The sequence below is a fragment of the Pleurodeles waltl genome, chromosome 6 (assembly GCF_031143425.1).
Source record: "Pleurodeles waltl isolate 20211129_DDA chromosome 6, aPleWal1.hap1.20221129, whole genome shotgun sequence".
In the NCBI taxonomy this organism is placed as follows: Eukaryota; Metazoa; Chordata; class Amphibia; order Caudata; family Salamandridae; genus Pleurodeles; species Pleurodeles waltl.
In genome coordinates this window covers 26,927,452-26,945,890 of record NC_090445.1, presented here as the reverse complement: position 1 = coordinate 26,945,890, position 18,439 = coordinate 26,927,452, and the positions used below count along the sequence as shown (strand labels likewise).

At 45.4% G+C, this 18,439-nt stretch overlaps 1 protein-coding gene across 7 annotated transcripts in view; it reads left to right on the top strand.

The window, feature by feature from the left end:
• The window catches only part of RAPGEF1 (Rap guanine nucleotide exchange factor 1), a 432,768-nt gene that overhangs the window by 188,576 nt on the left and 225,753 nt on the right, over window positions 1-18,439 (top strand). For all 7 annotated transcript variants that reach the window (XM_069237096.1, XM_069237094.1, XM_069237093.1 and 4 more), the window contains exons 5-6: window positions 16,648-16,736; window positions 17,794-17,955. In XM_069237096.1, coding sequence (XP_069093197.1) covers window positions 16,648-16,736; window positions 17,794-17,955 — 251 coding nt within the window. The remainder of the gene's footprint in view (window positions 1-16,647; window positions 16,737-17,793; window positions 17,956-18,439) is intronic.

The following is an 18,439-nucleotide window of genomic DNA, read 5'->3' as shown; positions in this document are numbered from 1 at the left end:
GAAACCTTTCTCGCTGATACAGAAAAAATGTCTGAACAGAATTATACAACTTTGACAAAGTTAAAACTTCACTTATAAAGTGTGAATTTTGCGATTTCGAGTAAATCTGTTCTGCTGTTTTCTAAAATTGCATTTAAAGAGGTGATTAGGGTAGTCTTGAAGGTGTTAAAAAATGGATATTTCTAACTGCAGATTCCTCAAATTGTAAATACCCCAGGGGCCAATCTGGAAATTTTCTCTGCATTGCTACTGCATGTAAGGAGGTGGCATTGTGCAGCTTTGCGTCTGCTTCGTCCCACCAAGAAGTGATGATTGAGCCACATATTCATGCCAGCCCTGCATGCTGATGTCAGTTTGTTTCTTTCCGTGCCATTTAACATAGACCTGGAGCTCACTCCTGTAACCTTTTCTCATAAGTTTGCTGGATTTTTAGCTAATATGTTCTCTTACTGAGGAAGGGATTATGTCTACACCAAAGACTACAAGACTTAAACCTTGTATGGACCGTTACAAGGAGATGTCTGTGACAGGTCCATCTCAGGTATGTCTCTGGTTCTTAGTGTCTCCATCCAACTTCAAATCTTGCAGGGACTGCACCCGGATGAATCCCAGAGCAATCCAGGACTGTGAAGCCTAGCTCTATCTCACTGGGCACCATTATGGCAAATAAGGGCAACTTCCATTCCAAGTTCAGGATGCTCACCGGTTCCCGTTTTCAAGGCTGTTCCTGTAAAAGGTCCTCTTCACACTCCAAGTCTACAGGTAAGAACAACCCCTCCCCCCCCCAAAATACAAAAACACAAGATAAAGCATGACTCTCTCTCGTCACCCGATTCTTATCAGGACGATATCAGGGTGCCTCTTGGTCCCAGTATCCGACCAAATAACTGATTCCACAGCTCATACTGATGCAATCCCTATATCCAGGCCCATTGATGACACTGCAGCAAATAGAAGCTTGCAAGGAAGCCATGTTGCACATCTTTGGCACCCTTCCAATTCCCTTTGATGCCTTTGGAATCCAAGGAGGTCTGCAGACGCTGCTGTTGGCGGATCCATCTTTGACCCCGTTTGTGCCCATTGACTCCATTGCAAAGTCTGCCCTGATTCCGAGGCCGATGCCCAACCAGACTTCGAATCCATTGCCATGATCCTTGATGGTCCTTCCTGTGTCGTTACCGCAGGAAGAACCCATTGTCTTATCAAATTCAGAAATGAACTGAATACAACTTCCATCTGTTGAAGTAAAGGCTAGTGTCCTGACTAAGGTTTTGCAACCTAGGCAGACGTCCACAGAACCACTCAACAGATGGGCTGCCAGAAGATACATACCTGCCCCTGGTGAGCTTCCTTTCCTCATGCAGCACTCTACACCTGAAAGGTTGGTGGTCCAGGTGTCCACGAGTAGGCTGAACTCTAACTCATTCCCTACTAAGCCTCCTGGTAGGGAATCAAAAGCATATGAAGACATTCAAGAACAGAATGCCCTTAGCTAGCCTCGCTCAGTAAATGCCAGCTGTCTCCTAGGACAATACTCACAATCATTGTGAGTTATGGTCAGTAAGATCTTGCTGTTAGTCCCCAAAGACTACCGCACCAACCTTGTACAGATCATCCTAGATTGTCATGGTGCCGCAAAGTATTTCATCCTCTCTGGGGTGGACACCACTGATTGCTTGGGAAGAGCAGCTGGTATCAATGTAGTGCTTCAACACCACACATGGATGAGATCCATAGGCTTCTGAGGTGATGCTGAGTCTTCACTAATGGACATTTTTTTTATGGCAATTGTTTCTTCAGAGATGAGGCAGACTCAGCCTGGAGCGCTTCAAGGAAGGCAGGGTCACAGCCTTTCTGTGTCCATGCAGCACTATCTCAAATAGTTTTTTCCCTTTTCGAGGCTACGGCATGGACTTGGCACAAAGACACCAAGGTCGGCTTCCACAGCAACAGTCCACCCACAGTCATTTTAACATCTGGGTCAGGGATCCAGCCGACAATGTCCAGGCCCTCAAGAACAGAGCACTGCTCAGTCCCATACCCCTCCTGCTACCGCCACCAAGCATCTTTACCTTGCCTTCTGCAGCACTTGGCCACCCTGTTGGAGAAAGTATAAGTTATTAACTCCATGCATGGCAAAATATCACAATCGACAGATTTGTGCTTCAGTCGTCTGACAAGGTTATGCCCTACCATTCTTTCAGAGGCGCCACATATTCCACCAACATCATAGTGGCTGTTGAAGGGTCATTTGTCCATTTTGCGGCAGGTCGTCAAGACTCTTTGGGACAAAAGAGCCATAGAGTATGTCACGGCATTGGAAATGTGATCTGGATGTTGCTCCAGTTATTTCCTGGTTTTGACGAAGGCTGGAGACCTTTGCCCTCTCCATTTCTTCCTGAAAAAGGACACATAAGTTCTAGATGCTGAAACTGGACCAAGCTGTATCTACCCTGGATCCTGAACTTGTTGGTCTTCACATTTCTGTTCTGCAGTCCCATAGGCACTGCCCAAGGTTCAAAGTGGCCAAGAGCTTTTTCAGCTCTCCATGCTCTCTTTTGGCCTCCCTAGTGGCCCTCGGTTGTTCATGAAAGTGATGGCAGAGATTGTAACGCACCTTTGGAGGTTGGGGTACCAATTCCCCTCCCCCCCCCTCTCCACAATTGGCTGTTGAAGACAGGCTCACCGCAGTCAGTTGCAGTCAGTCAACAGCAGACCTCTTAACATTTTCGGTGTTTTTGATTAATGCAACAAAGTCACAACTGACTTCTCCACAGAAGCTCCCATTCATCTGAACTATCCTGGATACGGTACGATTTCGAGGCTTTCCTCCAGTTCAGCCAATTCAGAATATTCGGGCAATGACTTCAACATTTCAACTTCGATCCAGTGTCTCAGTGAGAGTACCTTTGATACTCTCGGCCTCCGGCATCCTGCTTGTCAACTATGCTGTTAAAGCTGAAGTGAAGAAGTCTTCAAATAACGGAGGAGCCCGTCATGGGGAATCTCCAATATCATTTACTGTGCTTCCGCTGCAGCAGTGGAGTCTCTGAGCGTTCGCCAGAGAGTCTGCTTCAGCTTACAAATTGCTAAGCTTATATATATATTTGTAGTCAAATAGGAAATAGTGAAAAACGATTTCAGCAGAAAATTACCATAAAATACAAAGGTCCTTGAGAGATGCTGCTGTAGTGGTAAGATCTCATACAGCTTGCCATTTTTCATTAACGATTTTTTTTGGTTTCCTTCCTTTCTCACATGCCTGGTTACACTTTAAACAAACCGTTATTCGCGGACCTTGACAACACAGTTGGGAGTTTGAGGTACTTATAACTAATCTTATGAGAATATCACAGCTGCCTTACCAGCTATCAGGCCCTGATGACAATTTACAAGACTTAAGTTAGAGGTAACATTCTGCAGTAGAAGCCTTTACTTAGGCACATAATTCAACTACCCTCTCTATGAACCCAGCTGCACTCAGCTAAGCAAGATTATCCTAGGAAAAAGTTCATGTAAAGGATCAAGAAAAGAGAAAAAAGCAATATTAAAAAGGACAATCTATCAATTAAAGAAGGCACATGCAGGCTCTCCAGTGGGATCTGAAGTCTGTGGGATCAGCACCAAAGGAGCTTGTCGGAGTTCATCTGGGCTTTAGAGGAGAACGCAGTGGTGGCTGCTTGGCTGCAGTTGGTCTAGCAGCAGACCCCTATCGCTATCTCACCCAAAGCTGTCGGATGCATCACAATTCGGCTGGGGAGGGCATCTGACAGATGTGGAGATCAGAGGACTGTTGTCTCTGGTGGAGGCTCATCTTCCATCAACTTGTTGAAGTTATGGGACATGCGCTTGGTATTTGAGACATTCCTCCGTCTAGGCTGATCGAGGTCCTCAGTGACAGCAGCACCACCATACGGTCCTGTAACAAACAGGGCAGAGTGTGTTTCTGTGCTCTGGTCACCTGTGAACTGCCTGGTGAGATCTTTGAACGGCATGATGGACGGACTCACCTGCCGATGCCTAGCAGATCACAAGTGACAGCTACACCTGGAGGTGGCACAGGGCACCTTCCAGCAATGTGGGAGAACACTAGCTCGATCTATTTGCCACTGCAGAGAATGAGCAATGTCTGTAAATTTCCCAAGAAGTGTCTCACAGAGACTTATTTCGCCTAGTGTGGAGCATGGAAATCTTTTATGCCTTCTTATCCCTACCTCTCCTGCCGTGAATTTTCAAGAAGATGGGGAACAGCTGGACCCAATTCATCTTATTGGCCCTGGATTGGGCAGGAGAGCCTGGTATCAAGAACTTTGGGACATGAGCATCTGTCCTCTGATCAAACTGCTGCTTTGGAATGATCTTCTATTGCCGAAGCAGGGCAGGGTCCTGCACCCGGGACTGTACAATGTACACCTACATATAGGGAGGTTAGGCGGCTAACGTTGACTTCCTCTTCCCCAGACAAGCATCCATCCATGAAAGCTGTTCATGCCAGATGCTTGTAGAAGTTGTGGCCTGCTGTAATGTCCTCCATGCACACCTATTAGTTGTTGAATGTTTTGCTTTTTGTGCTGTCATTGGCCCAGCAATAACTCGCTGTGGCACTTTTAAAGGGTACTTGTCGTCCCTTTGGGCATATTTGCATTTACCCGACCAGCTATCCTTATTTAAATCATCTGTTGTGATGCTCTTGCTTAAAGGTCTGGTCAGTATGTTTACCTTTTTTGACAGTGGAACCTTAATTTGGTCCTCGCTTTTCTTAGATGTGCCCCGTTTAAACCAAGGCACTGTTGTTTGTGTCTACTAACACTTGTAACCATCTTCCTCATAGCAATAACCTCAGCTTGTTGTGTTAGTGAGCTACAAGCTCTGTCCGTTGATCTACCGCACACTGCTTTTTTTCTCCCCCCCCCCTCCATAAAGAGCTGGAGCGGAGATCAGTAGGGCGCATCCTTACTCGTTAGCAAGGCCTCAACAGTACATTTTTTGGAGCAAACACTGTGGAATTGTGTGTTCCAAGATAGCCTCACTGAAGCATAGACTTTGAATTGGCCTTCACTGTAGCAAGAATTAAGGAATTGATTTGCTGGAGCATTGACTCCGAAGTAGGCGTCACTAGAGTAAGGACTCCAGAATGGGCTTCACTGAAGTATGGTCTCTGCAGTGGCTTCACCAAAGTATGGACTAAATTGGGCTTCACCGGTGCAAGGACTCTGGAGTGGGCCATACTGAAACAAGGTCTCAGAAGTGGGCTTTATTGGAGCAAGGACTCCAGAATGGACTTCACTGAAGTATGGACTTATGTGGGTTCACAGGAGCAAGGACTCTGGAGTGGACCCCACCTGAACAAGGATGCAAGTCTGTGCTTTATTAGAGCAAAGACACCAGAATGGACTTCACTGAAGCATGGAGTTTGGAGTGGGCTTCACTAAAGTGTGGACCGGAGTGGGCTTCACTGGTGCAAGCACTCTGGTGCTGTGTCACTGAACCATGGACTAGATTGTGCTTCTCTGAAGCAAATAGCCTTTACTGAAGCATGGATTCTGGAGTGGGCTTCATTAGAGAAAACACTTCGGAATGGGGAGTGATATATATTGCAACCTTCTAAAGCAGTGGTTCCCAACCTGTGGTCCGGGGACACCTGGGGGTCCGCAAAGCCTTCACAGGGGGTCCGCGAGAGCCTAGAAAATTAAAAAATATAAACAATTATTGACAAATTAGGTCCCCAGCTGCCAGTAGTGACTCAGGTGGGGGTTCCCGGATTCCCATGATGATTCAGTGGGGGTCCCTGGGTTCCATTAATGTTAAAGTGGAGGTCCACAGATATCAAAAGGTTGGGAACCACTGTTCTAAAGAAAGAACTCTGGAATGGCACCCGTCAGCACATACAGGGAGTGCAGAATTATTAGGCAAATGAGTATTTTGACCACATCATCCTCTTTATGCATGTTATCTTACTCCAAGCTGTATAGGCTCGAAAGCCTACTACCAATTAAGCATATTAGGTGATGTGCATCTCTGTAATGAGAAGGGGTGTGGTCTAATGACATCAACACCCTATATCAGGTGTGCATAATTATTAGGCAACTTCCTTTCCTTTGGCAAAATGGGTCAAAAGAAGGACTTGACAGGCTCAGAAAAGTCAAAAATAGTGAGATATCTTGCAGAGGGATGCAGCACTCTTAAAATTGCAAAGCTTCTGAAGCGTGATCCTCGAACAATCAAGCGTTTCATTCAAAATAGTCAACAGGGTCGCAAGAAGCGTGTGGAAAAACCAAGGCGCAAAATAACTGCCCATGAACTGAGAAAAGTCAAGCGTGCAGCTGCCACGATGCCACTTGCCACCAGTTAGGCCATATTTCAGAGCTGCAACATCACTGGAGTGCCCAAAAGCACAAGGTGTGCAATACTCTGGGACATGGCCAAGGTAAGAAAGGCTGAAAGACGACCACCACTGAACAAGACACACAAGCTGAAACGTCAAGACTGGGCCAAGAAATATCTCAAGACTGATTTTTCTAAGGTTTTATGGACTGATGAAATGAGAGTGAGTCTTGATGGGTCAGATGGATGGGCCAGTGGCTGGATTGGTAAAGGGCAGAGAGCTCTAGTCCGACTCAGACGCCAGCAAGGTGGAGGTGGAGTACTGGTTTGGGCTGGTATCATCAAAGATGAGCTTGTGGGGCCTTTTCGGGTTGAGGATGGAGTCAAGCTCAACTCCCAGTCCTACTGCCAGTTCCTGGAAGACACCTTCTTCAAGCAGTGGTACAGGAAGAAGTCTGCATCCTTCAAGAAAAACATGATTTTCATGCAGGACAATGCTCCATCACACGCGTCCAAGTACTCCACAGCGTGGCTGGCAAGAAAGGGTATAAAAGAAGGAAATCTAATGACATGGCCTCCTTGTTCACCTGATCTGAACCCCATTGAGAACCTGTGGTCCATCATCAAATGTGAGATTTACAAGGAGGGAAAACAGTACACCTCTCTGAACAGTGTCTGGGAGGCTGTGGTTGCTGCTGCACGCAATGTTGATGGTGAACAGATCAAAACACTGACAGAATCCATGGATGGCAGGCTTTTGAGTGTCCTTGCAAAGAAAGGTGGCTATATTGGTCACTGATTTGTTTTTGTTTTGTTTTTGAATGTCAGAAATGTATATTTGTGAATGTTGAGATGTTATATTGGTTTCACTGGTAATGATAAATAATTGAAATGGGTATATATTTTTTTTTGTTAAGTTGCCTAATAATTATGCACAGTGATAGTCACCTGCACACACAGATATCCCCCTAACATAGCTAAAACTAAAAACAAACTAAAAACTACTTCCAAAAATATTCAGTTTTGATATTAATGAGTTTTTTGGGTTCATTGAGAACATGGTTGTTGTTCAATAATAAAATTAATCCTCAAAAATACAACTTGCCTAATAATTCTGCACTCCCTGTAGACTAACTAGAGTGAAGCAGTTAACTGTACTCTTAACAAATATTCAGGAGTTTTTATGGAAGGAAAGCCACAGGAATGCTTGGGACACAAACTCAGTTGTTTCCCCAAATAAGACGGTGGTTAAACAACATACACAAGTTCCACATGATTTTGGAAACTCTTCCAGTCATCGCATGTTACCAACGCATCTGTCTTCGGAGATAACCACGTGGAAGAATTGAATTTATATCTTTGTGTGGCATCAGCAAAACGACTATTATAACTGTATTCTGTCAGTGAGTGGAAGAAAGGACCCAGGAATGTTTGACCCAAACTTGAACTCTTTCCCCTAATGGGACAGGACTTAAAAAAGAGCACAAGATTGGCACTCAGTGTTTAAAACTTCTCCAGATGTTGCATATTTCCAGTGTATCTGACATCATGATGTAAGCGTACTTTAGCAAGAATGTTGGAACGAAATTGAAGCCACTGACTTCCCTTAAGCTTTCTTACTACTCCAGGTACTAACAATTCTAATCCTTGTTTTTAAATTGTTGCTTCCCCTTTTCTGAGCTCAGACTCCTACATGTTTTGTTATGTTATACACTAGGAAGAAACTGCTTTGGCTTAGACTCTTCAACATGGTGTAGCATTGAGCTATTTCTATGGTCATTAGAGGAGTTATGTTTGTAGTCCTATTCCAGGACCAGTGACCTGGATTCAGAGCATTCAGTGATTTCACTGTTGATAATTTCTATGCCAAGTAACCTCGCTTTCCCCACCCCCGACTAGGTTGTGTACCCTTAACATCTCCATAACATAACACAAACTATTTACTCTCCCCACATCACCTCCAAGTGCCTTCTCTGGGTTGACCATGTCCCGATCCCTGGTCGTCTTCATCTATTTACTTGCTCACCTGTGAAGAAAAATTAATCCTCGACGATTTTGTTCGAAGCAAAAAAGAGTGCTGGTTGATAGATTGGAAAAAGGGGAGAGAACAAAATCAATACCACCACTCAACACATGCAGTAAAGTTATTTAAAAAAAAATGGGTAAACCTCGAAGGCAGTGAGGTTTTCTAAGTGATCTCCCCTTAATCATGTGTTCGATGGCATCTGTCGCTGTAGATACGCATGTTTTGCAATAGCTCGCCATCTGGTGTTGGGCCGTAGTGTTACAAGTTGTTTTTCTTCGAAGAAGTCTTTCGAGTCACAGGACCGAGTGACTCCTCCTTTTGGCTCCATTGCGCATGGGCGTCGACTCCATCTTCGATTGTTTTTTTTCCGCCATCGGGTTCGGACGTGTTCCTGTCGCTCCGAGTTTCGGAACAGAAAGATAGCTAATTTCGGAAGATTTTCGTCGGTATTGTTGCGTTCGGGATCGGCGTAGTTAGATTCAACACCGCATCGAAGATCGAAGAGCTCCGGTGCCCTTCGGGGTAGTTTTTCGATCCCCCGTCGGGGCCTGGTCGGCCCGACCGCGTGCTGGAGAACGCCGATGGAACGGACCCCGTTCCGTTTCTGCCCCAAATGCCACAATAAATACCCCTATACAGACCAACACTTGGTCTGTAACCTGTGCCTGTCACCTGAGCACAGTGAAGACACCTGTGAGGCCTGTCGTGCGTTCCGGTCCCGAAAAACACTCCGAGACCGTCGAGCCAGAAGACTTCAGATGGCGTCCGCGCCGACAGCCCACCGAGAGTTCGAGGAACAAGAAGAGGAAGGTACCTTCTCGATCCAAGACTCAGATTCCGAAGGATTCGACGATACACAAACCGTGAGTAAGACGTCGAAAACCACACAGAGGAAGATTTACAAGGCCCAGGGGACGCCACTGCCATCAGGCCATGGCTCCACCCATAAATTCGGTGACCGACCGTCGGCACCGAAAAAGGCCCAAACAGTGCCGAGATCGTCCGACTCCGGTCGAGACACCGGCACGCAGCCTTCTCGGGACCGAGAAAGTGCTGGAGACAAGCCTCGACACCGAGATGCCGGTGTGGACACGGCTCGACGCCGAGACAGCGGCACCGAAGAAGATCGACGCCGAGAGGTTTCGGCCCCGAAAAAGAAAAAAGTCACCTCGGAGCCGAAAAAACACGCAGACAGGGTTTCGGTGCCGAAACAAACTGCAAGCCACCCAGCTTCAGGCTCTTATACAGAAGAGCACTCGCTAACCTCCCAAATGCAAAAGCATAGGTTTGAGGAAGAGCTACAATCAACTGATGTGGACCATACGCAAAAGCGTATTTTCATACAGCAGGGGACAGGAAAAATAAGCACCCTTCCCCCCATTAGAAGAAAGAGAAGGTTGGAGTTCCAAACTGAACAGACACCACAACCAAAAGTGGTGAAAAGAGTTACCCCACCACCCTCTCCTCCGCCCGTGATTAACGTCTCACCAGCACAAACTCCATCACACTCCCCAGCTCACACCACCATAAGCCAGGGTGACCAAGATCAAGACGCATGGGACCTATACGACGCCCCAGTGTCGGATAACAGTCCGGAGGCATACCCTACGAAGCCATCTCCACCAGAGGACAGCACCGCGTATTCTCAAGTGGTGGCTAGAGCAGCACAATTTCACAACGTAAGCCTCCACTCAGAACAGGTCGAGGATGATTTTTTATTCAACACACTCTCCTCCACCCACAGCTCATACCAAAGCCTGCCTATGCTCCCTGGTATGCTCCGGCACGCAAAAGAAATCTTTAAGGAGCCGGTCAAAAGTAGGGCAATCACACCAAGGGTGGAAAAAAAGTATAAGGCGCCTCCTACAGACCCGGTTTTCATCACTACACAGCTGCCACCAGACTCTGTCGTTGTAGGAGCAGCTAGGAAAAGGGCCAACTCCCACACATCTGGAGATGCACCACCCCCAGATAAAGAAAGCCGCAAGTTCGATGCAGCTGGTAAGAGAGTTGCAGCACAAGCTGCAAACCAGTGGCGCATCGCGAACTCCCAGGCACTACTTGCGCGCTATGACAGAGCCCACTGGGACGAGATGCAACATCTCATTGAACATCTGCCCAAGGACTTACAAAATAGGGCAAAACAAGTGGTTGAGGAGGGAAAGACCATTTCCAACAACCAGATCCGCTCCTCCATGGACGCTGCAGATACAGCTGCACGGACAAGTAATACATCTGTAACTATCAGACGGCATGCATGGCTCCGAACGTCTGGATTTAAACCAGAGATTCAACAAGCAGTTCTCAATATGCCTTTTAACGAAAAAGAACTGTTCGGTCCAGAAGTGGACACAGCGATTGAGAAACTCAAAAAAGATACGGACACTGCCAAAGTCATGGGCGCACTCAACTCCCCGCAGAGCAGAGGGAATTACAGCACATTCCGTAAAACACCCTTTCGAGGGGGGTTTCGGGGTCAGAGCACACAAGCCAGCACCTCACAAGCAACACCGTCCAGTTACCAGGGACCGTATAGAGGAGGTTTTCGGGGACAATATAGAGGAGGGCAATTCCCTAGGAATAGAGGAAGATTTCAGAGCCCCAAAACCCCTACTACTAAACAGTGACTCACATGTCACTTACCCCCTCCACACAACACCAGTGGGGGGAAGAATAAGTCATTATTACAAAGCATGGGAGGAAATCACTACAGACACTTGGGTTCTAGCAATTATCCAACATGGTTATTGCATAGAATTTCTACAATTCCCTCCAAACATACCACCAAAAGCACAAAATTTGACAACACACCATTCCAATCTCCTGGAGATAGAAGTGCAGGCACTATTGCAAAAGAATGCAATCGAATTAGTGCCAAACATACAAATAAACACAGGAGTTTACTCACTGTACTTTCTGATACCAAAGAAGGACAAAACGCTGAGACCAATCCTAGACCTCAGGGTAGTGAACACTCATCAAATCAGACCACTTTCACATGGTCACACTACAAGAAGTATTGCCATTGCTAAAACTACACGACTACATGGCAACTTTAGACCTCAAGGATGCTTATTTCCATATACCAATACACCCATCGCACAGGAAATACCTAAGGTTTGTATTCAAGGGAATACATTACCAATTCAAGGTACTGCCTTTCGGATTAACAACCGCACCAAGAGTCTTTACCAAATGTCTAGCGGTAGTCGCTGCACACATAAGAAGGCAGCAAATACATGTGTTCCCATATCTAGACGACTGGCTAATCAAGGCCCATTCGTTAATAGAGTGCTCAAATCACACAAATCATATCATACAAACCCTCTTCAAACTAGGGTTCACCGTCAATTTCACAAAATCCCAAATTCTGCCGCGCAAGGTACAACAATACCTGGGAGCCATAATAGACACATCAAGAGGAGTAGCCACTCCAAGTCCACAAAGAATTCAAAATTTCAACACCATCATACAACGCATGTATCCAACACAAAGAATACAAGCAAAGATGATATTACAACTCCTAGGCATGATGTCTTCATGCATAGCCATTGTCCCAAACGCAAGACTGCACATAAGGCCCTTACAACAGTGCCTAGCATCACAATGGTCACAAGCACAGGGTCACCTTCTAGATCTGGTGTTAATAGACCGCCAAACTTACCTCTCGCTTCTGTGGTGGAACAACATAAATTTAAACAAAGGGCGGCCTTTCCAAGACCCAGTGCCACAATACGTAATAACAACAGATGCTTCCATGTCAGGGTGGGGAGCACACCTCGATCAACACAGCATACAAGGACAATGGAACGTTCATCAAACAAAACTGCATATAAATCACCTAGAACTTCTAGCAGTTTTTCAAGCACTAAAAGCTTTCCAACCAATAATAGTTCACAAATACATTCTCGTCAAAACAGACAACATGACAACAATGTATTATCTAAACAAGCAAGGGGGGACGCACTCCACGCAGTTAAGCCTGCTAGCACAAAAGATTTGGTGTTGGGCAATTCACAACCAAATTCGCCTAATAGCACAATTTATACCAGGGATCCAAAATCAACTCGCAGACAATCTCTCTCGAGATCACCAACAGGTCCACGAATGGGAAATTCACCCCCAAATTCTGAACACTTATTTAAAACTCTGGGGAACACCTCAGATAGACTTGTTTGCGACAAAGGAGAACGCAAAATGCCAAAACTTCGCATCCAGATACCCACACAAACAGTCCCAAGGCAATGCCCTATGGATGAACTGGTCAGGGATATTTGCTTACGCTTTTCCTCCTCTCCCTCTCCTTCCTTACCTGGTAAACAAACTCAGTCAACACAAACTCAAACTCATATTAATAGCACCAACTTGGGCAAGGCAACCCTGGTACACAACGCTGCTAGACCTATCAGTAGTACCCTGCATCAAATTGCCCAACAGGCCAGATCTGTTGACACAGCACAACCAAAAGATCAGACACCCAGATCCAGCATCGCTGAATCTAGCAATCTGGCTCCTGAAATCCTAGAATTCGGGCACTTACAACTTACCCAAGAATGTATGGAAGTCATAAAACAAGCCAGAAGGCCATCCACCAGGCACTGCTATGCAAGTAAATGGAAGAGGTTTGTTTGCTACTGCCATATTAATCAAATACAACCATTACACACAACTCCAGAACATGTAGTGGGTTACTTGCTTCACTTACAAAAATCTAACCTGGCTTTCTCTTCCATTAAAATATACCTTGTAGCAATATCTGCATACCTGCAGACTACCTATTCAACTTCCCTATATAAGATACCAGTCATTAAAGCATTCATGGAGGGCCTTAGGAGAATTATACCACCAAGAACACCACCTGTTCCTTCATGGAACCTAAATGTTGTCCTAACTAGACTTATGGGTCCACCTTTTGAACCCATGCACTCCTGCGACATACAGTTCCTAACCTGGAAGGTGGCATTTCTCATCGCCATTACTTCCCTAAGAAGAGTAAGCGAGATTCAGGCGTTTACAATACAGGAACCTTTTATACAACTACACAAGAATAAGGTCGTCCTAAGGACCAATCCTAAATTTTTGCCAAAGGTTATTTCACCGTTCCATCTAAATCAAACAGTGGAACTTCCAGTGTTCTTTCCACAGCCAGATACCGTAGCTGAAAGGGCACTACATACATTAGATGTCAAAAGAGCATTGATGTATTACATTGACAGAACAAAAAACATCAGAAAGACTAAACAACTATTTATTGCATTTCAAAAACCTCATGCAGGGAACCCAATATCAAAACAAGGTATAGCCAGATGGATAGTTAAATGCATCCAAATCTGCTACCTTAAAGCTAAACGACAGCTGCCCATTACACCAAGGGCACTCTCAACCAGAAAGAAAGATGCTACCATGGCCTTTCTAGGAAACATCCCAATGCAAGAAATATGTAAGGCAGCCACATGGTCTACGCCTCACACATTCACCAAGCACTACTCTGTAGACGTGTTATCCGCACAACAAGCCACAGTAGGTCAAGCCGTATTAAGAACATTATTTCAGACTACTTCCACTCCTACAGGCTGATCCACCGCTTTTGGGGAGATAACTGCTTACTAGTCTATGCAAAACATGCGTATCTACAGCGACAGATGCCATCGAACTGAAAATGTCACTTACCCAGTGTACATCTGTTTGTGGCATCAGTCGCAGTAGATTCGCATGTGCCCACCCGCCTCCCCGGGAGCCTGTAGCAGTTTGGAAGTTACCTTCAACTATTTATATATGTATCATCTCAACCTTAAATAGGTGCATACTTAGTCACTCCATTGCATGGGCACTATTACTACAATTCAACTCCTACCTCACCCTCTGCGGGGAAAAACAATCGAAGATGGAGTCGACGCCCATGCGCAATGGAGACAAAAGGAGGAGTCACTCGGTCCCGTGACTCGAAAGACTTCTTCGAAGAAAAACAACTTGTAACACTCCGGCCCAACACCAGATGGCGAGCTATTGCAAAACATGCGAATCTACTGCGACTGATGCCACGAACAGATGTACACTGGGTAAGTGACATTTTCATTCCTTATCATTTCTGTTCCCACTTGTCTACCAGGGCAGAGTCGATCTCCCATCCCGCTCCTCCTTTACTTAATCCCGTTTCTTACCTTGCCTTCTTCCTAACTTTTCAGTGGTGCTCTAGAGCATCACAGTGTATTCCTTAGTTTTTTTCCCTCTCCACTCCTGACTCTTCAGATGGAGGTGGCATATTACCATATCTGTCTATAGCACCCCCGGTCACTGGCTTTCCAGGTTTTGGCTAGAGTGCAGATTGTAATACAGTTTCCAGTTTTGACGCTGGCAATTGCAAACCAAGGAGCCCACCTTATCTGTCCCGGTGGTGTCCAAGGGTTTGGTGGAGGGACAAGGTGGCTAATCTCAGAGGATAGTGGACACCGTCACTGGAGTTCGGGCAAGTAGTTCCCTGTGCTGCTCGATGGAACTAGTAGCTAAAGATGCTGCAAGCTCACCATATATCTCCTTTGAGATGTTTGTAAGTTTGGGGAGAGGGTCTGTATCCCAGGATGTACCTCTTGAGGGAGAGTGTTTCTGCTGATGGAGGCTCCTAATAGAGTGGGGTATCCACTGTGGGAATAGGTGAGTATATGAGCCGGTGGCCACCTGGCTGGTTCCAAGGAATCCCGATTGTGGTTTTACCTCTGAATCGTAAGGGCTAAGAACAGAATTCCATTGGTTCTGCAGTCTGTAAAGTCCCCTACAGCCGAGGGCATGGGACATATGGCCTTAGGTCCACACTCCTCAAGATGCCACAGCGCGACTGAAGAGGTAAGACCCACCGCCGGGCAGGAGGTAGTTCAGAAAGGAAGAAGGCTCATTTTTCTCGATCTCAAAGTCAAAAGAACCTCTTCAGGACCAACATACCATTGTGTTTGGTATTTCTTTGCTTGGTAACTGTCTGTCATGGCCTCTCATTTCTGGCGAAGGTTTGTGCATCAAATCCGTCCCACGCAGTTCCTTCCAGCAGCCGGACTCTTCTTCTGATAAGTGCACTCTAGCTGTGCTGCAGGCAGTTAGGGCTTCCTCTCTTCCAGGTCCAGCCATGTGAGTCAGATGGTATTTGCCAGTCGAAATGGGAAACGGCGATGCTGGCAGCAGTGCGATCGGTCTCTTGTAAGTTGTCTCGCCCAGCGAGTACGCATGCTGTCCTTGGTCGTCAGCTAGAGATGTTGAGGCACGTACTGATTGAGGAGACCGGTATTCAGCTTCCCTTGTTGGCCAAGCCTGTCCAGCCAGAGGGGAGCTGCAACTTTCAGATCCTGGGGGCTCCTCCAATCCTGGAGGAGTATGACCCTAGCATGACTATCTCACAGCTGAGTTACACGGCTCTGCTGCCCTCCCGAGACTAGTTTGGGCTGCCTTGGGTTGGATGTGGAATACCTCCAGGCTTGAGGCCATTTCCAGAGGAATGCAGATCTCCTGCAGGTATATGACTTGGGGCAAGATCCAGTGTCCAAGATGGACATTGGAATCTCATACAAGAGCACCACTAACTTGTGTGATGATTACTCAGATGGATATTGAGCCTCACAGAAAGCTGTCCATTGGCATGAGTGTTAAAGTAAGTCTAGATCACTGAAATGAGACAAAAAAAAACCTCTCTTTTAATCTCTATTCCCTTTAGTCTGACATTCCTTGCATAAAATCATAACCTCCCAGTTAAAATGCAATGGGGTAGAGAAGAGTGGAATTCAATACTTATTTTACTGTACCTTGGTTCTTGCCAGTGACATCTTAAAAGTGCAGCTTAAAAGGACACTATGTAAATGGAGCCGGGGCATCAAATTCTGTAGATTCTTCTCATACTGCACCATATCAGCTTCAGAAACATACTAGTTTTTCAGGTTTCAGTGTATGAGAGAGACTCAGATATTTTCTTTACCAGTTCTGCACCACACCAGCTCTTACCCAAGATCTAGTAGGGTGTAAAACACTGTTGGGACTGCAAAGAGAAGGGCTCAAACAATGGGCTTTTAAGACATAGGCCATGTATTCATCTTGATCCACATGGGATGCACCCCACCCAGTGTGAACAACACAAAAACTTTTGTTGCATTCCTCCCACTAAGTAAAGAACTCACCAACAGTTGGAGCTTCCAGGTAGATGGGCTGTAGGACAGCCACTGAGCAGGGACTGGACCGAGAACTGGGCCCAGATTTGGTGTAAAGCAGCCGGCAGTCAGCAAGCATTCGTTTTACCAGCTTCTTTTCTTCTTTCTAATTAGGAGCTGGTCCGGCTGACGATAGAAAAACAAGAACACCCGTCGCAAACAAGTCCCACCAAACCCAGTCTACCTGCATGCAAGTCTGACAGGTGGGTCACTGAAGCCATTCTACATGTCTGTCTTAAAGGAAGGATTCTTGTCTATGTTTATACCTGTGTATGATTGTTTCCACTAGGAGTAATATTCTTGATATTGTTAGTCAAAAGCTTTAATGCTGCATATGAGATAAGGCCCTGCTCTCTGTTTAAAGCTATGGCAAGTCACTGGGGATTTCCTTGACTACATAGAAGAATTACTCCAAATAATGATATCCCTTATAAAGTCACAGAACCTAAAATTGAGTAGGAATGTCCTTGTGTAAGGAATGGTAGTGGGCATTTATTTCCTTATAATATATGGTCACACTAGTCATCATTTCCCCACCCTTTTTTTTTGCATGCTTTATCTTTTTTATGAACTATTGGTGTTATTGCAGGTACATTGGATAAACGTGAAATCTCTACTATCGAAGTGAAAAGCAGCTGTAGTTCAGAATGTGTAGTAGCATATGAATTAATTTCTTCTTATGAAATCCAGCCTGTGCAATAAATAAGCATATTAGCTTAAAGTTCACCTTATCGACGAATAACTTCTCAGAGAGGAAATAAGTAAGAACTAAAAAGCTAGCTACGCATTTCACTGTTTAAAACACTTTTAATCCTTCTCAGTACCTGCCTTAAACACAGTTTAACTCCCGGCACCATTACAATGTCACTCCTGAACTGTAATAAGTTATAACAGTAGAGTAGCTAAGCCATTTTCTTATTGTACCTGACCAATAAGATCACAGCTTGACTTTAGTAAGAAATTAGAGATAACTTTTCATAAATGCATGGCAAACCATTTTTACTGCAATTTAGAAACATTGATTTTATTATTCTTTGCTTCTCCCAGTCTGGTGTAGGCCACAGGCCTGATGGATAGGAGAGGTCTAATGTAATTCTTAATTGAGAGCTTTTGACTTCAGCAGTCCTGTTCCCCAGCCTCTGACATGGGCTAAGTGGATGTACCCCATTTTTTGTGTAGCACACATACGTTTTCCAGCTGCCTATTTGTATCTGTAGATGTCTTGGTGTGTATATACATTAACCCTCTATTCTTCTTAAGTATCTGCAGCACAACGGATCTGCCTCTGACAGAGCGAGAAATGGAAATCCTGAACAAGTCAAGCCCGGTCACACCACCCGTTGAAGAGCTACCTAATGCAGATGAGGAAGAGGAGGCCCCGCCAAAGCCCCCCCTACCTGGAATCCGAGTGGTGGAAAACAGGTCTAGATCTCTAAGACTCCATGTATTCTTCATCTCTTTAGAATTCATTCTTATTTTTAAGTTCTGGCAGCTCGCCACAGAAGGGATTGGGTGTTGTGAACGCATTATTCCGAAGGGGATGTGACTGCAATAGAAACACAAAGCACATACCTTTTTCATGAGCAATGTGCATTTTATTGATGTTAAATTATCCAGCTGTTGGTTGCAGTGGTGCTTTTTAGGTATGGCATAAAGTGAACAGTTCAGAAAGGTTGCCCAGAAATATTGGGGTTTTTGGTTACCTGTAGCAAGCGGAGGGCTTATTCTGGGCTTCTCCTTTCTGTAAAGCTCTGGAGTTTCCCTAGAAATACATAATGTAGTTCATTAAGCTATTAGGGCTGCTTTGAAGAAGTTTGTCATACATCAGACTCACATAATTTCTATACTGATTGTAGCGCCTCAGTGCAGTGCCGCACCACTGTATAGGAGCCTATGATCTGTAGGT